Below are 26,168 nucleotides of genomic sequence, written 5' to 3'. Positions count from 1 at the left end.
CAATTTACTAATCTAGACATATTTTTATGAAACAACAACTACAAGAACCCAAACTTACTGCGATGTATCAAATCGTATGCAATTATCGTTGAAATGGGGATGTCCGGTAAGTAGGGACAGTTTCAAAGTATTATAGTATTAAGTAAATGATTAACAAAATCATAATAAAAGTTAGTAAAGTACGAAGTACAGCCATGGCACGGCATGTTACCAAGCTGGCCAGTACGAGACTGCTCACTTTCATCAAATCTTTTAATAATTCCAAAATTGTCTTCTGAGCTGATAACATCTCTATCGTCACCCTAGCATCAATCACGTATGCTTGCATATACTTTTTAAAATTGTGTACATAAAAGTTGTAATATATATAAATCGTCGTACATTATAAGGTTGTCTCGGAAGGGAATTCTACACAACCCCTCACAGACCCGTATTTACCCCCCACTTCCCCCTCACTTCCCCTTACAAAATAAAGTAAGAACCCGTCGTTTTCTTCATTTCTTTGACACATTGACAATCCACGTAATTTTTTGTGATCCCCTACCACCCCCCCACTACTCTTGGGAAATCTGACAAGGATCATACCATCTTTCTCGAACCTTGATATGTATACAGACGTGTTCGTGTCGTATATATTAATCTTTTATTTTCAATCTGCTCTATTACTTAATTACTTTAATATGAGACTTTCTCATAGCTATGATTTATCTCATCTTTAAGAAAAAATTTAAAGTCATAATTGATTTATGAGGGGTCATTGCGCGAAGCGTAAATTGCATTTTGTTCATCATTAATACAAACCGTGAGGGTTTGGCATCAAGATGACTCATTTTATAAGTCAATTTATGGAATACTTTAAAACTACCAAGACTTAGGTCTACTTCTATTCTGTTTTAAATTAAAGTTTAAATTGATACAATAGATTAACGCAATATACATTTATGGGATGCATTATCAGGTAATAAATTTTGTCTGTACAAATAAGAATATTTATATCATGTTCTATTAATTAAAAACATTATTACTTATAATCAAAAATTTTTTTCAAAACTATATTTTCTATATTTGAAATGTTTTCTCTATTGATTTGAACAAAAACTTCATTTTTATTTTTGCATCTCGATAAAACCACGTACAACTGACCATGAGAAAATGAAGGTTTTTCAAAGTATAATAAAAAATTATCAAGACTTTGACCTTAAACTTGTTCATAGTCATAGCAAATGCTACAACTAATGAGAATTGTTTTTTATATAAAATGAAAGGTTATCATGAAGTGGTTCTGGTATTTAATGTTATCCTTAAAATGAAAATTTTATCACCAATTTTTTCTGCCGTACCTATTTTGCCTTTTACGTTATACTTTAACAATTGAGTAATTCGCAATCGTGTACCGTTCCATATGCCGTCTAATATACTTAAATTTTGAATTTTTATTACTATTGTACCTATTTTTAATTTTAATGCATGACGTGGCAAGCCTTCACAAGTAGTAGTTAACATTTTTACGGAAAAATTTATATAAATATCTTTATCTGATTTATCAACACCTCTATAGGTTGCATAATTAATGCTGTTTGCTGGATACAGCATACCAATCCTATGGTATTTCCTTTATTATTTTCAGTAAGAGATGTAGAATGAAGTTCATGTGATAGACAAAAATTTTTAACAAAGGCAGAAAATCTTACGTTGCTTCAGTATTACTTATTTTGAACTTTCTATCGACGAAATAGTAAAATTTTAAGTCCCATACTCTATGCTGAAAGATAAATGCAACAATTTTTTTGCATACATATATTATGATAGAAAGCAATAGAATAATATTATCATTATGCAATAGTCATAATGCAAAAGTTAATGTGACTTAATTTTTTCATTACTGTTATATATTACCCTAAGTGGTTAGAAAAAGAGAAAATTAAAAAAAAGCTTTCCTGGAAGTATTACTGCGAATGATATACTGAATGTTATTGTTAGATTATTTTATACAAAATTTAAATTAATTTTAGACGATGTAACTAAATACAATATTTTCTGAAAAGTTCTTGCTTACGCTTGTACCATTAAATTTCAATAAAAAGATTACCTTATTTTTGTATTATAGTAACATTACATACAAACAATAAATTATTTACCACCATAGACATAGAAAAATACATTTCAGTGGAAATTTCATTTCATTTACAAATACAAAAATTAGTTATCAAGCACAAACTTTATGGACCTCATGATAAAGGTAGTCCATGTCTTACCAGTCATCATTAAATTTGTATAAAAAAGTTTCAAAAAAAATTTACTAATAATACTGTTTTTACAAAAATGGATATCCAAATTACAAAAGAAGTGACAATAAATGTGATAATTACATTTATAGAATCAAAAATAGAAATGAAACAATTTTAGTTGATAATTCAGTGGTAGTATCATACAATCCATTTTTGTTAATCAAATATAATTGCCACATTAATGTTGAGTATTGTGCATTAAGCTTCTTTAACTTCTTCAAGGCCTTTGTGCACCTTGAATGTATGTTTGTCATGGTATTGACTCAGTTTAACGGTCTATCTTGCCCATGGATTTCTTAGAATTTTAACAGCCTTGGCCTTATTTATTATTTTACCGGAATATGGATCAGTGCTTGCATATGTGTGTAGTAGAAGAGAAAATTAACTTTGGTGTGTACAAATTTTAATTTGACGTGCTTATACTATCTCATTAAAAATATAAGGTTCAAAAAATAAGAGTTGTATAAACTACATCAAACATGGAGCAAGATTTATACTATGGATAAATTATATGTCTTGTAACCATCCAAGAGATGATTAGGCATGGATAGGGACATGATTGAAATGCTTTTGGTGTCAGCAATACGATTGTTTTTACGTGAGCAATTTCGGACAGATTTTGCGTGCCAACAAAAGTTGTGCTTATCTTGTGCTCTTCAAGTCGTTTTCTTTCTACAAGTTTCAGTTGTTTTCACTGTTATCTTTTCGTTAATGTAGTAACAATTATTTCAATCACAAGATAGTGACATATATAATTTTTGCGAAAAGAAGTAATAGAAAGGTATGAAGCATATGAATGAGAGAACGAAATTCAGGGTACGAGCCCAAAAGTCGTTTCTACTACATTCTTATATATATATGTATTAGAAGTAAAAGTAAGGGAAATATACTCCATAATTAGATTTAAATTTGTCATTTTTTCAATTTTACTAATCTTAAAATATTACAAAAGGAAATTATTTTTAACAATGATAGACAGCGCTAGTCCTATACGACATAAGTCTATTCGCTTGGTTTTGGTAGAGTTATAGAAGAAGGACAGTAAGCTATAGGGTACGAGCCTACCACTCACTATCAACTCCTTGCTCGAACTGCTACCTTATGCTAATTCTCCTCGACGCTTCGCTTTGCTTAGTAAGCCGCTTATTCTGCTATAATTACGAGATGTCAAGTATGATATGTTTATGTAATTCTATGTGTGTACGAGGATTTCAAATGTATAGGTTTTGTAAAAGATTAATTACTGTACTAATGGTGAATTCCGTTACAGTGCATTTTTTCAAAGTATAAAGTATATTTTTAATTATATTTATATAGGAAAAGATAAAGCATCACGTAAAATTACGAAAACAGATACGAGTGATGAAAAAGACGATATAGAAATTTTTGATAAAATATCAGATTATGTGAATGACCGCTATGTAAGCCCCATAGAAGCACTATGGCAAATTGTAAGAGCTTCCTCTGTACAAACGTAGTCATTCTGTATTTAATTTACCAGTAATTTAAAAAATAAACAAAATTTAGTATTTAAAAAAAAGAATATGTTGGAAGCTATAGAAAACTTTTTAACTGCATTAGTGGCTCGGTTTAAATAAAATTTAATAGATAGTTTTCCAAAAAAAATCAGATACGTAAATATTCCAGAATATTACTGTTTTAAATTGATGGTTAAAACTTGAGTTAGAAGAGAAACACTTACACGTAATTAAGCAATAGAGCAATTAGAAACAGTGTCACCTAAGGACTCTGAGTGTTTTTATTTTTTAATTACTCTTAAATCTGGCTAGTAGAACTCAATCTTTCAAAAGTTAAAAAACGGTTAATAAAATACATAACAGTTTGTTAAGAGATACTGCTGGTTTGCGTTAAGTTTAACACGACTATTAAATACATAAAATATTTAAAGAAGCTTGTAACATTATGCTGTCAGATCAACTGAGAAAATTTTTCGCATGGTTTTTAATATCTGAAGACGTTTGTGGTGAGTCTATTTAGGAATCACACCAACTAATTTTTTTTTAAAGATTTAAAAGATGATAAACAAAACGTTGCTTTATTACATTTTAATGAAATTTTCAAATTTGAAGAAAAATCATGTAAAGATTATGGACTACCAGAACCAAATAAAACAGTAAAATATGATAATGTTGAGGACAATAAAACTGTAATTGATTTACAAACAATTTTTAAAGATTCATTTGTTGACCTAAATAGTGATCAAGAAACAATTTTTAATGAAACGATTAACAGTAATACAAAATTTCATTTTATTGATAATTCAGAAGGTTTTGTGAGAAGATTTTTATATAAAACATTAATTCCTTATTTTTTGTTTTAAAAAATAAGGTTATATCTATGGCTTAGACAGAAATTGCTTTAATTTTATCACCTAAAGAAATAACAAGTCGAAGAACATTTTGATTATTATTAAATTTAAATAACATTTAAATTTTTTTTGGAATACGAAGCTGATAAAAAAAATTAAGAGAAGTAAATGTAATTATTTGGAACCAAGATTCAATAATCTCTAAAAAAGCCTTGAAAATAGTAGATAAGACGTTAAAAGATTCATGTGATGATGATATTTCATTTGGTATAAAGTTATTTATTATAGGAACTGATTTTAGACAAATAGTTTCAGTGATACAGCATAAGTGTAGAAGTTCTATAATTAGTAAAACTATGAAGTATTTATTTCTATGAAAACACTTTGAGCTTATAAGATCAAAAAATTACATGCAGTGTACAGCTTTAAAATCTTTATAATTGGTAAGGCACACTAGAAATGGAACAATAAAGTCTTTTAAAATTCCACAGAGACGGAAAACCAATTATGTTTGTAAGCAAAACTATTGAGATGGTATAAATAGCTGCCTAAACAAAGTAATTCTAATAACTCATAACAAACTTTCGTACATTATTAATGATGAAATTTTGAATTACATCAAAGAAAAAGAATATACTTATTACAGTATAGATTATAAAAATATAAAGGTAGTTATTGCACTGATGAAAATGTAAACATAAGTTTTCCTACAGAAGCTCTGAAAAATATACATTGAAGATCAGCACCACAACAAAATTATTTAAATATAATTTAAAAGCAGAAATAATAACTCGTCAAAGTCTGGTAATAAAGTTTTTATTCCAACAACAACGTTAAATACCAGTAACATTCTATCTTTACCGTTCATTATATACAGAAAACAGTTTTTAATAGTTCTAGCTTTTTTTGTGACAATCAATAAATCGCAAGGTTAAAGTTTTGATAAAATGAGATTTCACTACATAATACCTTCATTTTCTCATGGTCAACTATACGTTTTAGTATCAAGTTGTACAAATTATAAGAATACATTTATACAAAATGATTCAGAGAATCAAGCAAACATTAAAGATATTGTATGGCAAGAAGCTTATGATCGTTAACAATTTTATTATTTGTTGGTCAAATTTTTTTCTTATAGTTATTTATTTTTCTCTAAGAAATTTGCTCTTTCAAATATGGAAAATGCATCTTGAAAATTTGACTTTCAAATTGTATGAATACAATAAGAGATTGTATATTAAGGCACTGTATTTCTTAATTCTTATATTAAAAAAAAAATAAATGCTGTTATTTCTAAATTTTTCATGCGTATTAAAATTATGTTATTTATCTTAAAAGTTATGAATCTTGGTAAAAAATCCATTTTACGAAATCAAAGAACAGGACAACCTTTAATTTCGTACTAGAAATTTTGAAATTACAAAAATCGTCGTATATTTTCAAATGCTGATTTTATAGTTATAAAAGTTTCACACTTTCAATCTTTTTGTCAAATACCATATTACTGCTATGTAATAATAATATTAAATAATAAAAACTAAATTTTTTTATTTATATAATTATACAGATATGTACATTTTTTTTATACAAAAAAGCCTTTATCATCAAATTTCTATTTCTGAATGCTTTAATTCTAAATATAAGTTGTATTTAATATATAATGAAAAATAGTGTTACAAAAGTACATGTTAAATGTATATTTTAAAATTTAAAAATATTTAGAAACAGCATTAGAAAAAGTGAAAAACTCAGTAACAATTGATCATTTATTTAGGAATTCTGTTATTTCGTAGTAAATTTAAATCATATAAAGTTATTAAATTCTCAAGTTCTTAATATTTCCGGGGAGTTGGTGCTCGAAGGGAACAAGGGGTGAAGCCCCACTAGTTTATATATATATATATATACATAGAAAGCGACTTATGTGGACTTCACGTGCTTCTAGAATATGTATCAATAACATGGTAGAATTATGTGGATGTCTACACAATTTCACTGTTGTCCTCATAATTTCCCTTACATACAAGTGACGTTTGACCTCCCACTTGCACTGCCCTCCAGCCCCCCTTAACAGAATAATAATGTAGTATTAGCAATAACTTGCTTAGTTCACGATGCTTGTATTACCTTTATTTATTTAGAGTTAAATCAACCTTTTTTAATTTCGTTGAATTAAACTGATAAGAAGAATACATACCAAGGGTGAGCTTAGCAGATTAAGAATCATACAACTATATTTTTTTTACTCTCCTGGTTCCTTAGTGCACTGACTTCCCATTACTAGTTTATAGTTAAGTTCAAAAACACTGTATTTGATGCGCTTACCGTTCCTACGCTGAAATTCTGGAGCGATTCACGAATGTTAAGAGCTGAATATGTTTCCTTCTTTATGAAAAAAATAATTTGGAATTTGCAATAATTATTTTCTTCTAACAAGTTATCACCTATAATTATTCTATAGAATTTCCAAAACGTTGTTAACCACTTGAACATCTTCTTGTAACACTACAACCCAATAATAGAATAATTTCTTCTAAATATATTAATACAACTGAATCAGAAAAAATAACTTAAAATAATAGAAAACTTGCTTTACTGCCCTTACTCTAAAAAAAGCCCATGTTTAAGTACATCCAATATTCAATAAATCAAAAATTTTCCTAAACCGTTTGCTAACGTAACATAAATAAACAAAAATTATCCCAAACTTATAAAAAACAATATTTTGGATAAATCCTCATATCAGACTAAAAACAAACATAAAACTACAGTTGACAATGGTTGTACCGTGTCATAAGACTTTTTTATTAAAATGTAGATGCCACACAAGTGTTGAATATTGTGCATCTATTTAAAAAATATAATACATATACGACTTTATTCATTAGCGAAGTACTTAACAAAGTTTTTATTGAAATTAAGAATTAAGTTGTTCTAATGATGAGAAATAAAATAAAATAAATAACTTTTAGTCCCTTGGAAGCAGCATGCAAATAAGTCAAATATTCAATTTGTTGTAAGAGTCACAAGGTTGTCAATCTTGCTGTGCACCTCAAAAATAAACAAAAATAAATTTTCGAAGAAAACGAAATTTGTAAGGTAATAAAAAAACGGCAAAGGCATCTAACAGCTTGGATTAAGTTAAATAAAACCGATAATTTTATAAAATCTTTAAAGTATCTTAATATCCCAGAAAACAATACTTTTGATAATGAACTAAAAATTTGTGTAAAAATGGAAAGAAAAATACAAAATATTACAATAGGTAAGATAGATACAGAGTTATAAAAAAAATTATTAACAAATCTTTTTTAAATTAATATTAAATAAAAAAATGTAGCGACTTCATTTGAAGATTTAAAAACATATGAATACATAAAATATCAAACATTAAGAGATACGGTGATTGCCATGGGTGTAATCAGAGAGGATTTAAAGATTGACAATATTTCCTAAGACATTAATACTTCCATGCTTTTTTATCAATTAGAAAAATTTTTTCCGTGGTTATTAATATTAGAAAATATACAAGGTGATAACATTTAAAATAAGCATAAGAACTTTTGTTGTGGAGATTTTATTCGTAATTAAAAAAATTATGATTTTCTGCACATCAACAAGATTTTTAAATTTGAAGATAAATCATGTTTATCATTTTCTTAACTTGTACCATTTAAAATTGACCCACAAAACAACGATGACGCAAAGAAAGTTGCATTCTGTTATTATACCTTTGATTCCATGTTTGCTGAGCTAACCAACAAACAAAAAAATATTTTTAAAACTGTATGTAGGAGCGTATGGAATAATTGTCTTACGTTTTGTCCTTAAGGATCAGTTAAAGACCTTTTAAACTAAAAAATAATTTATTAGTCAAGATTCTTATAATTTCTATAATGTAGGTAAATAATTGCAAGACAACACTTCAGCTAAAACTTCAAGACTGTTCACAGCCTTGGAAGCAAAAAATTAAAGAGAATGTATCTTTCAACTCAACATAGCATTTAATAAGTGTACGCGGTTTTGACCCTTTCATTTGTTAATATCTGAATAAATAACGTCAAAATTGATGTAATATTTTTTTATAAGAAGAATAATATATCTAAGGATCACATTAGTGTTTTTTAAATAACCATAAAGTGAATATAAAATTACTAATAAATAAAAAAACAAGCAAAGAACTAGGTTCAACCTCATATATACATATATACGAAGCATTGAAAACTATGCCAGTACTGTAGTTTCCTACAGCAAATCTAGTCAATAAAAGGGATACTCCCTTAAATAATGTTGCGCCTACACTTTTAAAAATTACAAATAAAGAAAAGAATTTACGTGAAATCTGTTCAATGATTTGGTATAAGGATTCTATGATTCCGAAAAAAGCATTAAAAATAGTAGACAGATTTTTGCGTTAGATATGCAATACACATATACATTTCGGAAATAAGTTAACAATTTTTAAAAGAGATTTCCATCAAACACTTCCTGTTATAAAAATTGTTATAGAAGTATGGTTATATCAAAACTATTTAGTCATCATTTGTTTAAAGCTCTTTTTATATTTGAAAATCGAATGCAAACATTCGTTTGGTTGATGAAAATTCTTCTAACTTACTTTTAAAAATTAGAGAGAAAAAATTAAAAATACTGATTATTCCTGAAAAAATGAAAAGTCAATGATGTATTAATCAATATTGAGTAAAAAATTACAAATTTTTATTTAATAGTGTTATTTTAACTTCTCATTATTAATACAGTAATTTGTAATCAACAAAATTTTGTATCTAATGAAAGCAAATACGACAACTCATTATACCATGGATCATGCCATTTTCAAAGGTTATAATAAATCAAATGATATCATTTACATAAATTTTTCTATTGGAATATTAAACAATATTCGTGAAGGTTTGCCACAGCATAAACTAAATTTGAAAGTCAGAGCGATAGTTATGTTATGAAGAAATTTGTGTAACGGCACGCAAATAATGATTAAAATATTATATCAGTACAAAATTAAAGCTGAAATAATAACAGGAAAAAAAATTGAAAAAAGGGTATTTGTATCGAAAATTACCTCAAACACAGACAATAATTTATCATTACCTTTCAATATGGAATAACAACTTCAATATGTTATACAAGAACTTTATTTACTCTTGACATTCGCTATGAAAATTAAAAAATCTCAAGGGAAAAGTTTTGATAAAGTCAGTATCTACTTAAAGAGGCCTGTATTGTCACATGGATAACTATACGTATTGTTATCAAGATGCAAAACTAAAGAAGAGATACTCATGCAAATCGAACGTAAAAATAATTTGGCATCAGAAAATGTTATCGTATGAATTAAAACAACACTATTTAGTAGTAGGATATGACATAATATGTTTAAATTTTATTATATTACAATTTTGTTATAAATCATTGAAGTTTGAATTTCGATTCAGGATAACTATTGATAACATTTTTCTAAATAAAATTCTTTTTTCAATGTTCTTAAGCAAAACTGGTTTATTTTTGTAATTACTTCGTATACTTGTTGGAAAAAAATAATTTGGAGAAATGAAATTTTTTGATTCTATACTAAAAATCTTATTTTATGAAAATTAGAGTTAGGTATACAATTAAAATTTTTTCCGTACTATATAGTTGTTTTTTAATTCGTGTATAATTTAAAAAAATTTAAATTATAAACTTAATTAAAAAAAAACATTTTAAATAATTTAAAAAAAAGGTTTAAGAAAGACAGATGTTTAGATAAAAAAAAAATTATAAGTGAATGCACAGAAGTATGAATAAACTATTTTCTTATTACCATATGAATTAATGGTTTTTTTTTCCTTAAACCGAATCGGAGATTTCTATCACTTCATAGTTTTAAAAGGCTACTGGCGATGACTACTAAAGTTTTAATTATATTTTTACTACATGAGTTCCAATAAATATTTGTAATATATCATGTAATACGATAACACGTATTGATTATAAATTTAATGTAAGAAAGAAATACTACAAACAGAAAAAAACATCAACGTGCCTCAGATTTTATACTTATCAATATTTATATGAAGTAATAACTACGTTTAATGTTTTTTTGTACTCTTTTTTACAAAGTATAAAATTGATCTATTTTTCTCCCATTAGATAACTACATTTAGCTAAGAGCTTGTTGACCGTAAGTTGTAGGAGCTACCGCTTGTGATTGATGGCTACAGATAGTTTAAGCTCATGTACAGTTTCTGTATACAATAGCCCATTAATGTACTGTAAACTGAGCTGCTACGAATCTGTAAAATTATTCCTCATAATGCAAGGGATGCTGGATCACTTATATATAGTGGTCGGCCACGGGGGTGATAAAGGGGCAGCGGATGTGGACGAACTTAAAAATGAGCGGTAGAGCTATGGGGAGAGGGGATTACAAAAAATGAGGCAGATTAATAATGAGTTATAAAAACAGTGAAATAAAAGGAATTTTCTCTAATTTCTTGGGGGGGGGGAGGTTACTGGGGCTGTGGATGGGGATAGTGAGAGGACTTTGAAAGTTGTGCGGGTGGCTAGGGGGGCTTCATTGATCTTTGGCTATCATTTTGTTGGGTTAACATATCATTGACAGTAAACAAAGCCTTATTTGGCTGGAGGATGGTGGTTGGTTGTAGAATGGAGGGGCTGTGTTTGTAGGGGGGGGGGGTAGTGTGGAATGCCCCTTCTTCATAGCTATATAATATAGAAAGATGTATAATATAAATGTATGTATCTATATAAGGAGGCTAAAGGAAAATATCTTGTTGTACTGCTTTTTTGCTAATAGAGTAGGAAAACCTACAAGTGAATGAAGCTCAACTTAAAAAAATTAGCTTGTTGGCGAGTAAAAAATTTTGTAATAATCAGATGCAAAAAAAATAAAATAATTATTTCACTTTGACTCGTATAAGTAAGCTCATAATGGTATGAGTTGCGAAGAATGTAAGACTTTGCTTGTAAAAAGTCAATTGAAAATCAATAAGTATAAAATTAATGACTAATTTTCACACAAACTGTTCCTAAAAAATATTATTTTTACTTAAAAAAAAGAATTTTTTAACAAGAAATTTAATTTTTTAAGTTTATAATACCTTTTTTATTATGAAACCCATTAGGTAAGATACAGTAAATGAATAATAATACTACAGAACTAAGTGACAAACTATAACATGAGTGCAGCAAAATATACCTGTCATAAGAAATCACGTGTTGCTATGTGACTAGGATGCTGGGCTTGTATGAATGAGGGTGTGAGTTTGAAAAACGTAAGTTTTTATTATTTTCATAGATTGAAATCAAGGCCAAAAATCAAAAAGTTGACTTGAGTTACTTTTTTTTTGTTCTGGAACCGAAACGGAGTATAATATTTTTCAAGATTAAAAATTTTCAAACCGTTAATTTACTTTTGCGCATGATGCAACAATAGAAGTGTACCTTTAAATAAGACAATAGTTACATATTAGAGGCGTTTCACGCAAAACGTCCCAGGCTAGCCACGTGAGCGCTATAAGTCACTGTTTTCAGCTCATTTTCTCGGCCTTATTTCTATCCTAAAAAGATGTGGCAAATAGCATTTTCGATGTATTTTCAAGTCAGCTTTCTTATAGTGTGGTTAGTTTTCCGGAAAAATTGCATTTTCAAGGAAAAAAAATACAAAACATGCTATATCTCAAAAAAAGCATTTTTAATATTTTCTTTGATAGGCTAGATAGAAAGCTAAGGCTCTTTTATATTGAAAACGTCTTTTTGCACAGTATGCTCTCACTGCGAAATTCGAGTAAAACAATACCAAAGAGTAGACGTTCGGCCGTCTGAACGCGCGTCAAGGCCTGGCGTGGCGCCGCACCACACTCTGCTTAAGTTAACTTATATTATTGACCTAGTAACATTTAATAATTTATGTAATAATGAAGTTTACTTATACTTTAACTTAACGTAGTATTGTATAATTAGAATAGAATCTTTGATTTTTTATATGATTTTCAGGCAGAATTAAAAGAACCGTTTGAACATGAAGCGTATTTTAGTTCCTAATTCATTATAATTGCCTTTCATATTTTAATTTATTTACATAATTAACAAAAAAATCTCATTAAATAGCTTAAAAAAATCTTAAAAGTCAAGAGTTTGTGTAACTTGTGATTTTTTGGAAAACTATGCGTTTGTTATACAGAATGGAACCTAATCTCTTCATTGGAACGATAACCAAGCTTTTATTTTTACAGTTGTAATTTATTATAAAAAAGAAGATGAGCTCTAACACATAAGTATTGCTGTTATTTCCGATAACCTGAATCATGATACAATTGCTGTATCTAAGTATCAAAGAGTTATAATAACTTATTGGAAATCTAAGTTTGTAGTGAAGAAATTTTTTGATATAACTGATGGGGCCAATCAACATTTCGAAAATAAGAGCAATTTTAGAAATATACTTTTCCACAAAAAAGATCTTAAAATTGATTGTGAATGGCATTTTTTTTGCTACTGCTCATGGAAAGGGAGCGTGTGACGGTGTTAGAGCCAACTTTAAGAGAAGTGCAAAACGTGCAAGTCTTCAAGTTTTCTCTAATAACCAAATTTTAACAGCAAAAAACTTGTACGACTGCCCAAAGAATTACTGCAAAGAAACAAAAATTTTTTATTTGAGTGAAGAGTCGTATAAAAAATGTATAATTGAACTCAAATCTCCATTTGATGAAGCAAAATTAAAACCCAGTACTTTGAAATTCCATGCTGTTATTCTAATCGATAATAAAACATTTAAATTAAAAAAAACATCTGTAAGCTCTGAGTATTAACTTTTTCCGAAACAAAATAATAAAACCAAAAAGCCTAGCTTAAAAACACATCGAAAATGCTATTTGCAACATTTTTTAGGATAGGAATAAGGCCAAGAAAATGAGCTAAAAACAGTGCAGATAGCAAGAACTATCGGACACTTAAGGAAATGGGCAGGTACATGCTTGCCAGTTGCCAAGTACTTAGCTAGTGGTAAATAGGTACTACGTTTGTTGTTCATTAGATTACTGTTCCCACGTGTGGCTTGAAATAAGAATACTTGATAATTTGTTAACATATTACATAATTTCTACAATATGGATGTCAAATGTTTTTTGTACAATAAATAACACTGTGAATAATATGCAGCATCTGGATCCAGGCTGGATTTATTAGTATCAATCTAAAAGTTTGGGCACAGTTAATCCAGCTTTAATGTATTTGATACATCTATACTTTATCCAAAGCTACAATAGATGAATTTAGACCAAATAAGAACAGTAGATTAATTTTTGTTCAGGTTGCAACGAGGTCGACAGCCTTGCATAGTGAGAGTAAGCTGTTTTTATATATTTTTAATTTTTTTCATTTACAACTGTTGATTATAAACACATTATCATTTTTAATATACATATATATATATTTATTATTTATTATTTTTATGTATGAAATACAAATATATTCACTTAAACCATGCTCTATTAGTGTATACGTACTCATTCCAACAATAATTACAACTACTTTGTACGCAATACCGTGTCTGAGAAGGTATATTTACGTTTATATACTGTCTGCCATAGAATGTCATAGAAGTGTAACCTAATACTTCGGTACTTAAGCACCTACTGTTTACTAGTTTATTTGTTGCTTTATCTGTGCAATAATATGTGACAATTTTGTTTTTATTGGATATTAAATTTGAGCATTTAAATGATATATATTCACAAAGCGGCTATATTAGCATGGTAGTTTATATTGTGGTTCTAGCTTGGTGACGTAGGCTTCAAAGTTCAAGACTCGATCCTTATACACTTAACTTGCACCTCGGTGACAGGAATTTTTTTTGTGCGTATTTCAAATCATGGTTCAATCGCTTCGAATCCATGTCAAATAAGGTGCTGATTACTGTGTAAGTAATTGATCACCATAAATTTGTGGTGGTTTTTTGATATACCAATGAAGATTGCAAATGTGTGCAGAGGAAGACGGCTATACAGAGCCTATTAAACATAGTTCTCAAAAAAAGCTGTAAAGTATAGAAAAAATGTATACATGTATAAACTTGCAGCCTCCCTGTCTCAGCTTCGCCTGGGACTCACTAAATCAAGCACCGTAGTGTATTCACGCGTAATATAACACGTTTTAAGTAACGAATTTTACATATATTCATGACACTTATAAGTACAAAAAACTTCTAATCAACATTTTTTTCTAAAATTCATGTAGTTTACATGGTTCAAGAATAATCTGTAAAAAGTAAAAAAAAAAGTAATAACGTTTAAAGTTATTATATGAAAAGGGCTATTTGTGAACACTGCACAGATTTAACAGTAACAGAAAATGTATAATGAAAATTTTTTTTCTTAACTCACGAGTTTATTATTAGTGCACTAAAACCCTAAAGCTTAATCTCTCTAACTTCTATTGCTACAATATATACAAATACATAATATTCTATTTATTTAAATAATCTAGAAAATTTTATTGATCGCTGTTAGGCATATAATTAAAAGCTGACTTCTCACTTAATAGATTTCTTATTCGTCACTTTTGACGCTGCTGTTTCAATCTCAATAAATGCTCTGCATCAGTTTTCTGACGCCGAAAATCGTGTAAACGTGAAAGCTGGTTGGGAGTAAAATCACAACGTTCTTAAGCGTAAAAGCTAGTTGCAGTCAGTGATTTCTGGTTAAATGCTAAGAGTTAAGAGAGTAATTTAAGATTGTCACTAATCGAGGTATCCAGCTTCGTGGCAAAGAACTAGGTTCATGACGTCTGCCAGTAAATGACTGACTTGCTTATATAGTAGCCGGCTTAATATAGTCTTTTAGTGGACCAATTATTGCCAGAAATAGTTGTCAAAATGTATTTGTTAGTAAAGTAGTTTAATGTTAGATGGCCCTGAAAAGCACTTCTGAGATTAATGGTTAATTAGGGAACGTAAATACTAATGATAGCCGTGAAAAGGGCCAGTGGTAATACTTTTAGTTATTCCTTATTATTTTTCTCGACGATAGAAAGCCACCTCCATATAGCTTGACTTTTTCTCTCGGTGTATCTGCGTACGGAAACTGTGCCGGAGAAACGTACGCCACTGGCCTTAAGAATATCTTGTCTTCAGGTCATCCTTCAGGTAACTAAGCGTTTACCATTGGTCTGGAAAGTGGACCTGAAAAATATCTCCTCTGTCAAAAATGCCGTTAGGATGTACCACTGAGAGAAGGCTAATGAAATTTCTAGCCATTGTGGCTGCCCAAATTCCTCAGGATTGTCTTGCTTGGCTTGCTGTTGTAGCAAAATTTCCTCTGATGGCATGAGGTTGGTTAAATGAACGGCCACGAAACCCCTTATTGTTAAAGCAGATTGTGCTATGACTAGATGTCTTCTGGTATTACGCTGGGGATCTTCATATTCAAAATGCCTTTTATTTGTGGCACTCGGTAATCTTGGTGGTTCAGGATGAAATTCGACGTAAATTGCTTGCCCATTAGAGGAAAGTATAGTTTGTAGCCAGGATACTTAGGTGCATGACTTACAAATTTATTCTTGATGAACTGCCCGTCAAAGACTATGCTATTCAGCAATTTTTTTGTTAATATTATTATCAGATCCACTAACTTTTATTGCAGATAGCTTCGATTTCACTTGTAAGCTACCTGGCAGATCTTATAGAACTAAAGTAAAAAGCTAGTGTATTTGTGCGAAACTCTAAGCTCACTTATTCCTATAGTTATACATTTTTTAAAGATAAAAACCATACGAAAACCATCTAGGAAACGTTAAGAACTGGTATGCAAAATTTGAGCAAAATTAGTTGAGTAGTTTTTGTGGTGAGCAATTACAATGGTTTTAAGGACTTTGCTTTATATATTAGTAAGATAAATATATGCAAATATGTTAATTATATGGTGATCGTATTAAATAAGTCAAATTTAAATTTAAATTAAAACTAAATATTTTTAAACGTTTAAAATCTGCTTATTATTTGATAAAATAAGAAACGATTGACTTTTTTTCATTTTTATTTAAAGTAATAATTTTGAACGCTTAGCTCAATTTAAACGACAACTACATCCTTACTTAAAAACTTTTAGTACAACCACTAATATAGAAGTGTGACTGCATCAAATATGTTTTTGATCCTTGTCTGTAATGATGGCAAGAAATTATATACTATCTCAATTTTACTGTTTAATTCCAAAAGGTTCATGATTGTTAAGTTAATCTTCTAACGACTTAATAATTACAGTAAATGGTTCTTAGGGATCGTTAAAGCTGCACTTAAAATAGTTTAGATAAGTTTCGAGAATTTTTTCTTTTCAGATTGTTGTTCTCAAAATAAGCCTTTAATTATGTCTTAGTGTGAAGGAAATCTCAAAGTTTCGTGATAGCACATTCGGATGAGGTGTTCTAAAGGCTTAACCAACCAATACCCTGAAAAAATTTTTTTTCTAATAAAAAAATGAACAAAAATTTTACATAATATTTATAATTTCAAAACTATTAAAAAAACAAGCAGTTTTTTTTATATCTTCAATCGAAAAAATAATGTCAATAGTAGGACATCGTTCCTCCAATATGGAGGTAAACGGCATACTTTTTACGATTAAAAAGAGTAATTACAGTTTTCTCAGTATTTAAAATCCACTGTTTTAAATTTATTTTGGTTTAACAGAACAGTCTGGACACATGTCCAGAGATCACTACAAAGAATAACTTGAAGAACACTCACTAAGTAATTGAACGTAGAAAGTGCAAGACAAGTAAACTATGCGTTTTATTACCATACAAAGAGAATAAAAAGAATTTTATTTACAAGAAAGCTGTACACCCTGAGACTTCTACCTTCATAAAGTAAGTATGAGATGTATAGAAACTAAAGGATGAGGTCTTTGCAAACGATTCTGCTTAATTATGCAATTGCACAACGTTCATCTATGAAGCTAGAGTGGAACAGCAGGCACAGGAGTCAGCAGAGGCAGGTAAGCATTAGCTTTAACTCTAGTAAACGAGTAAGCACCAACATACAGCAGTAAAACACTTGTTTAAGGGTGTTTATGTCCAAACCAACAATCAACTTCTTATTGAGCATGCGAACAAAAGAAGTCTGATGGCACGATATGCATCGATAGATGAAATACCCGTACCTAGTAATGGCAATGAAAATTTCAATGAGGTAGAAGAGTAGGGCTCCCGTTACTCTCATACTACGATAACAATAGTGGGACGCCTACTATTTTCCATGACTATCTTCAAAGCCTGTAAATAATAGTTGCTGCGAATAGTGTTGTGGCGTCTTCTGCTACGACAAAGGTTCTCATGCAAGGTACTTGTACATATATTGTTCTTCTCCTTCAGATTTGACGTAACTTTATAAATAATTCTTACATGGCTTGAACAAAGAATTGTTAAGAAATAATAAATTTCCAGAAGCCTTCAATCACAAAGTTGTGATTACTTTATGTGCACAAACAAGGCCATCAAACTACCAACAACAAAATAGCTAATGAAAAATCGAAAGGGTACAGTTTATAGTATCACTTAGTTGTTAATTTAAGTACTAATGAAAGCTTAGATTTTTATACTCTCAATCTAAATTAATCCTTCTTTAATATGCAACTCAAGATCAATGTGATAAGTAATTAAAGGCTTCTTACTTTTTTATTTCCTTAAAGGTAAAATATTCTCAGTGTTTGGAAATATACATTAGTAATTTTAAATATAACTTAAGTTGTACAGTATGATTTAAAGAGCTTATACTTTGAATTTATCTGTTATTATCGAGAGTGGCTGTGATTGTCGAAAAAAAAATTCATTTTATTGATGAAATATTAAAAAACTATAGAAACCATTTAATTAATAGTTCTTATTAACACAAAGGTCCTACATTAGGTCTGTAATACCAATATGATAAGGGAATAAAGGTTTCTGTTGAGGTATTTTTTGACGTTCACGCCACCCGTCACGATACGCTGTGCTGTATGTGTGTGCACGTGCCAGCCCTCCCAAGGCTTGCTCTGTATGGGACTGCTGTTCCCCTGCTTTGTTGATTAGCGCCCCGAAGGACTTCTCGTCGAGACCGCATGGTATGCACACGATCACCTCCATACATTATATACTTCTTTTACTTTCATTTTTCCCAATAAAGCTTTTAACTCTTGAAGTGCTTCCTTTATTAATATTGACCTCATCAGGTTATTGGCCCAGGACACACAGTAAGACTGGATAAAGCAGTGAAGGTAAAGGGTAAGCAGTAAACGTTACAAGTGACATTGACCTTTTTTGAGAAAGTGGATTTCATGCGAGTGCAAAAATGGCGGCCGAAATATCACCGAGACAAGTCAACAAGTTCAACGAAACGAACTTCCGCTTGTGGAAATTTCAGCTGCAGAACTTGTTTGTCGTAAACGGGATCAATGGTGTAGTCACCGGTGATTGGGTAAAGCCTGAAGACCTCACGACAGCCGATGGGAAGGCCTGGGTCAAGGAGGACGCTATGGTGAAGTTCGTCATGTCGTCGACGATGGACCAGGAGCAGATTGATCACGTCCTGACCTGCACAACCGCCAAAGAGATGTGGGACAGGCTCGTCACCATACACGAGCAAAATTCAGTGACACACAAGCTGTTGCTCATTCAACGGTTCCACGAATACTGGATGGACTCGGGAGACTCAGTTGCCACGCATGTTACGAAGGTCACTAATATGGCACGACAGTTTAAGGATTTAAACGAAGGAGTCACTGAAGTCATGATGATAGCCAAAATATTTGCAGGTTTGCCGACAAAATTCTGAGGCTTCCGAAGTGCCTGGAACAGCGTGGATCCAACAAGGCAAACAGTGAAGTATCTGCAACAGCGTCTTTTGGAAGAAGAATCGTTAATGAAAGCCGACGGTGAAGAGAGAAACGCGCTCTCAGCAACAACTAGAAAGAGCAACAAGAAGGACACCGGGTAAAAGAACAAAAGAGGTAAAAAGAAGAAACAAGCCTCTGGTGGAGTGATTTGAAATTCAGTTCTGGCAGAGCAATAAAATTGTGACGTATAATTCAACCGGGCGTCAAATGGTTCTTATTTATGGCGGAGCTTCTCATTCGAATTCAAGTTTAAGCCGAGAAATTCTGCCGTACAGAGGCACGTATTCCTCCCTTGAGCTACATTCCGTTTCGGTACAATACACGTACTAAAGTCGTGCGCTTACAATGCGCTCATATTTCGATGTCTGAATACGAAAAGCGTGAAGGGATTTCGAGGCTAGCAACGCTATTTGTCAACAAATTAAATTACAAAGGACTCTCACGAGGATAAGATGGATAACACTCCTTTTTTTTTTGTAGGGAAATGTGAAAGTTTTTACTTTTTATGTACATGTTTGGTGGGATCATCATTTTTAATATATATATATATAGCTCGGGTTGATCAAGAATTTTCATTTAGTCACTTTCATGGTAAATTTTTTTTACAAAACCATGATTATATGAAATGGTACTAAAAAATTTTGCCGTAATGAAATTCATTTCCTTATATTTGAACAAAGTTCAACGTGTCTTTATCGTGTGTTTTTGTCATTTTCAATGACTTGTTGTCAAAAAATTAATCCTTTTGTCCAATGTTACATGAGCAAGTGTGATACAACCCTCAAATTGTTAATAACCATTTATTTCTGCTTGAAACATCAGATAATGAAAATTAAATCAATCATCTGATAAATTGAACATTATGTATGAAAACTCAGAGCTATCAGATGAATATCTACTCGAGGAAGCGCTTAGCCAGCGCATTGAAGTTAAAATTAAAATTGATCAGTTTTTTTTCAATTTATTCCCACACTGCGATCGATCCATAAGAACTCGAAGGAAGCATCTTGGCGCAAAAAAAAGCTCAGCACCCCTCATTACGAAGCAAGACCTATAGCTCAAAAGATCAATAATTAAAAAAAAAAAAAAATAAAGGAAATACAAAAAAATGAAAAAAAATGTAATAAAATGAAATATGAAAAGAAATGAAAAAAAAATAAATAAAACAAGAAATAAAGAAAAAAAAAAAAAAAACATCAAACCAGGGGGGATGAATGGGTCATGGGACCCACGGTAAGAACGAAGTTCTTTAAACATGACATGAGTGTAAAGCACAATTTCTCAGGTAACAAGGGGGTCGCCAGACCCGTAGAAAGAACGAAGCTCTATAAACGTTAGTACTGCATTCATGTAATTCACTAAACAAAAACTTGAAAAACGAATAAAAAAAAAAAAATAAAAAAAATTGTTCAGTACTCACGATGGTTGAACTTCGTGAGAACGTCGTGCATAAATACAGTACTCACGAAGTTCAACCATTGTGAGTACTGAACTATTTTTTTTATTTTTTTTTTTTATTCGTTTTTCAAGTTTTTGTTTAGTGAATTACATGAATGCAGTACTAACGTTTATAGAGCTTCGTTCTTTCTACGGGTCTGGCGACCCCCTTGTTACCTGAGAAATTGTGCTTTACACTCATGTCATGTTTAAAGAACTTCGTTCTTACCGTGGGTCCCATGACCCATTCATCCCCCCTGGTTTGATGTTTTTTTTTTTTTTTTCTTTATTTCTTGTTTTATTTATTTTTTTTTCATTTCTTGTTTCATTTTTTTTCATATTTCATTTTATTACATTTTTTTTCATTTTTTTGTATTTCCTTTATTTAATTTCTTTCTTATTTTCATATTTAATCTTTTTTTTTTCATTCCCTTTTTTTTCATTTATCATTCTTTTTTTTTCATATTTAATTTCATTACTTTTTTTTCATTCTTTTGTATTTCCTTTATTTCTTTTTTTTATATTTTTCTATTTATATTCATTCTTTTGTTTTTTCTTTTTTTTCATTTCTTTTTTCATATTTCATTTCATTATTTTTTAATTTTAATGCGTAATAACGCGCCTTATTATATTTAATCTACATAACCATATTTATGCTAATTAATTTTTTTTTTTTTTTTTTTTTTTTTTTTTTTTTTTTTTTTTTTTTTTAGATGTATTATTTAGAAAAAAAATACACAATTTATAAAACAAATTCATAATTGAATGTATTATCAGTGAATACATTTAAAAATGGAATGTTATAGTTACGAATTACACGATAAGTACAAAAAACCGACTTCCATAGTCGGCAGCGCTCGTAGCAGAGTGGGTAAGGTACAGGACTCACATGCAGAAGGTCGGGGGTTCAAATCTCTTTATTGGAAAATGTTTTTTTTTTTTTTTTTTTTTTTTTTTTAGAATTGTAAAAGAAAAAAAAATTCAAAGTGAAAGAAAAATTACTGTGGGGAAATAAAATTAAAATTTGTTAAAAAATTAATTGCCTGGGAGTGTAAGGGGAATGGTGGGTAAAGGTGTGGTGCAGAAGAGTAACACGGCACGGTTGACAGATATACATATGTAGTGAGGAGAGGGGAAGTATGTAGAGAACACTTGGTGAGGGGGGCCGGGGTGAGGGGAAAAACTTGAGAGGAAGAGATTTCTAATTCAAAAAAAAAAAAATCTGTCGGTTTTAAAATTCCAGCCCCCCGAGTAACGCGACATAAAGAACTTCGTTCTAAAAAAACAAATCGGTCTAGTGCTTCGTTTGTGGTGTAAAAGGTCACTACGCACGCAAGTGTCCCGATAAGAAAAACAAAGAGTCGTCCAAGAAGGCTCAGAATTCTAAGAACTCCGGTGCTGGAGACATGGTGCTGGTTGCCACAAACACAAACAAGTCGTTGGCGCGCAACGCTGGAAAGTTGTCGGAAGAAGCAAAGCGTCTGCTTAGTGCTAAAATGGCAGATGTGTGGCTTACTGACACTGACGCGTCAGAGCATATGACGCATCGACGCGAATGGTTCACAGACTATCGAGAGCTCAAAGACGGCAGCACTGTCTCACTGGGAGATGATGGCGAGTGTAACGTTGTCGGCATAGGCACCGTCTGCATCAAGAGGTTAGTTGATGGCAAGTGGTACGACAGCTGCCTCGAGAACGTGCTACACGTTTCTCGCATGAAGAAAAATCTGCTGTCCGTGGGAGCGTGCACGAGGAAAGGTTTTAAATTTCTCTTCGAACATACAATGGTGAATATCTACGCTCAAGACGAGTTGTGTGCTACAGGCGTTTAGCAGGACAACAACGTCTACTGCATGCTGATTGATGTCGTCGGTATCCCAGGGCAAGCTCAAGGAAACGTCCCAACAAGTCTGGCCTGTTGCCATGAAAGGCTAGGTCACGTGAATGCTCGTGCTCTGCGACGACTCGTAGACGACGGGCTGGTGCTGGGAGTGAAGCTCTCAGATAAAAAGAAATTCTTCTGGGAGTTGTGTCAGCTGGAAAAGTCGCATCGACTGCCTTTTAACAAGCCGGTGGAGAGGAGAGCTACAAAACCCGAAGAGCTTGTAGTCAGCGACGTGTGTGGACCAATGAGTGATGCATCGCTGGGTGGCACTCGTTTTTTCGTCATTTTTATTGATGATGCGACCAATTATCGTCATGTGTATATTCTCAGGCACAAAGGAAACGTCTTCGAGAGATTCAAGGAATACGAGAAAGCCGTGGCTAACAAATTTGGTCGACCAATCAAGTGACTTCGGAGCGACAACAGCCGAGAACTCAACAACGCAAACATGCAGAGCTACATGTAGGACAGGGGGATCATGTTCGAGCCATTTGCACCGTATAAACCGGAGCAGAACGGCAAGGCTGAGCGCAGCAATCGCACTGTCGTTGAGTGCGCAAGAACGATGCTTCTTGCCTAGAACCTTCCGCGTTTTTTTTGGGTGGAAGCCGTCAATACAGCCATCTACTTGCTGAACAGGGTGTCAACATCGAGTAGCTCGGCTGAGATGACTGCATACGAAGACTGGACCATCAGAAAGCCCGATCTGGAACGTGTAAAGGCATTTGGAGCAGAAGGCTTCTTGCATACTCCAAAGGTTTACACAACGAAGTTCGACCCGAGGTCAAAGAAAGTTCTGCTCATTTGATACGAGAAGGAGTCCAACAATTACCAAGTATACAGCAGGATCACCAAACTGGTAACGGTTTCGAGAAATGTTGTTTTCTCTAGAGAGCCTCTTGGTTTTCAAAAGGAGACTGTCGACAGCGGAGAGATCGTTCTCCCTGGCAAAGCTAAAGCTGGTCCTCGAATTATCGGAGCAGATAGAGAACCTTATCACGATGCGCAGTCCAAAGTCTCGGATTAGGAGGCAGAGCAAGCCGATCAGCAAACTCAGCCAATTGCCAGCAGACTGAGAGACAGGTCTCGAATCAAACCCCCCGAAAGATACGAAAGCAACATTGCTGAGCTTCAGGTGCCTGTCACCTATGAAGAGGCTGTGAGCGGCACGAATGCGGATGACTGGTCCAAGGCTATTTAAGAAGACCTTGAAGCTCACGAAAAGAGCGGAACGTAGACACTGGTGTTAAGAGATCCAGCTAAAACACCAATACAGTCCAAATGGGTCTTTAAGATTCTCAAAAACGTCTACGACGATTCGCACCGCTTCAAAGCACGGCTGTGCGCCAAAGGATTTCTCCAAAAGGTAGGCGTGAGTTATACCAAGACATTTTTCCTAGTCGTGCACTACGACTCGTTGCGAGTGCTGCTGGCCTTAGCTGCTGAAAAGGATCTTGAGCATGCGACGTTCGACGTGCGCACTGCCTTCTTGCACGGCGAACTCGAGGAGGAGCTCAACATGGAAGTACCTAAAGGAGTGAGCCTTAACCCTGGGTGCGTTGCAGCTGCGAATAATCGTGCGAATGTAAAAAGCGAGATCATGTGCCGTCTGAACAGGTCTCTTTACGGGCTGAAACAAGCACCGAGGTGCTAGAGTCTTCGTTTCAGAGTATTTCTAAATAAATTTAATTTTCTTGAAAGCAAAGCTGATAAATGAGTCTTTGTTGATCATTTGCACGACGAACTAGTTTATTTGGCCCTGTATGTCAACAACGGGCTATTGGTATGTAAGACTTCCGTAGTCATTCAATTTTTTGTAGAAAAATTACGCGAAGAATTTGAAATCACGGTCAGAGACGGGAGCTATTTCGTTGGCATGCAAATTTGTCGCGATAGGTCAGTGGGCGAGTTGTTCATATCACAGAGTGCATACGTGAGACAAATGATTGCAAAAATTGGGATGAATGAGGCGAATGCTGTGGGTCAAGAAGGATAATGACTGCGTGCTGAATGTTCCGTATCGCGAAACCGTAAGTGCACTTATGTATCTGTCAATAGTATCGCGTCCGGACATAATGTTTGCCACTAGTTGTGTCAGTAAGTTCTTAAATAGGCACAGTGAAATGCACTGGCGTGCCGTAAAGAGAATTGTAGGGTACCTTGTAGGTACAGTAAATAACTGTGTCGTATATCTTCGTGGTGAAAACGAGCCGAATCTAATCGGGTATTGTGATGCTGATTACGCAAATGATACAGAGACGAGACGTTCTGTTACCAGATATTTGTTTACTCTTTCAAACGAACCTATCACATGGTCATCGCATCGTCAGAAGCTCGTAACGCTGAGCTCGACGAAGACTGAGTACGTGGCATCTGCTACCGCTGCTCAAGAAGCTATATGGCTTACACAGCTGCTCGTTGACCTCGAACGTGCATGTGCATCGCCAACTTCTTTGTTCGTAGATAATCAGAGTACGATAAAATTGGCCAAGAACGTCGAATCTTATAAGCAAACGAAGCACATGGAAATTAGATATCATTTTCTCCGTGAGAGAGGTGAAACCGACAAGATTTTGGTAAAATATGTATCTTCTGAATTACAAAAAGCGGACATCTTCACCAAACCTCTCCCTAGTGACAGATTTCAGCGTCTGTGGGATTATATTGGAATGAATGAGATTCAATGCAATAAACAATGCGCGTATAAACACAAAAGGCGAAAGTGTTGAGGTATTTTTTTATGTTCGCGCCACCCGTCACGATATGCTGTGCTGTATGTGTGTGCATGTGCGAGCCCTCCGGAGGCTTCCTCTGTATGGGACTGCTGTTCCCCTGCTTTGTCGATTAGCGCCCCGAAGGAATTCTCGTCGAGACCGCATGGTGTGCGCACGATCACCTCCATACATTGTATACTCCTCTTACTATCATTTTTCCGAATAAAGCTTTTAACTCTTGAAGTGCTTCCTTTATTGATACAGACCTTATCAGTTTCTTACTTTTTTTATTCGCGAACAGCTAAAATATTTATAGTGTTGGGAAATATATGTACAACATATCCATCCGATGTTATTGCAAGTAGCTATGATTATGGAAGATCAAAGTTTTACTTTGTTGACAAGATATTAAGGAACGATAGGAGCTGATTAATAAGTAGTCCTTCTTAACACAATGGTTCTGTGAAAGTGCTAGACTTCTTTTTCAGTTTTACTGAGCATGGTAGGATTCAAATTTTTATTATACAAATAAGTGTATACATCTCAATTTTAAAAATTTAGCTAGTAAAAATGTATAGAAGAAGCACGGAACAAACATAGTAAATTACTTAGCAGTGTTTTGGA

General features: G+C 32.4%; 1 protein-coding gene across 1 annotated transcript in view; it reads right to left on the bottom strand.

Annotated features, from left to right (window-relative positions):
* Window positions 1–26,168, bottom strand: part of LOC106644195 (regulator of G protein signaling 7) — a 750,859-nt gene that overhangs the window by 165,280 nt on the left and 559,411 nt on the right. Inside the window, exon 16 of the mRNA XM_089597569.1 lies at window positions 18,916–18,928. Coding sequence (XP_089453695.1) covers window positions 18,916–18,928 — 13 coding nt within the window. The remainder of the gene's footprint in view (window positions 1–18,915; window positions 18,929–26,168) is intronic.

Source organism: Copidosoma floridanum, unplaced genomic scaffold (genome assembly GCF_036245765.1).
Source record: "Copidosoma floridanum isolate Cflo_tuat_1 unplaced genomic scaffold, Cflo_Japanese_pri ptg000034l, whole genome shotgun sequence".
Classification (NCBI taxonomy): domain Eukaryota; kingdom Metazoa; phylum Arthropoda; class Insecta; order Hymenoptera; family Encyrtidae; genus Copidosoma; species Copidosoma floridanum.
The sequence above is the reverse complement of the archived record's forward strand: the minus strand, read 5'-3'. Positions and strand labels throughout refer to the sequence as shown.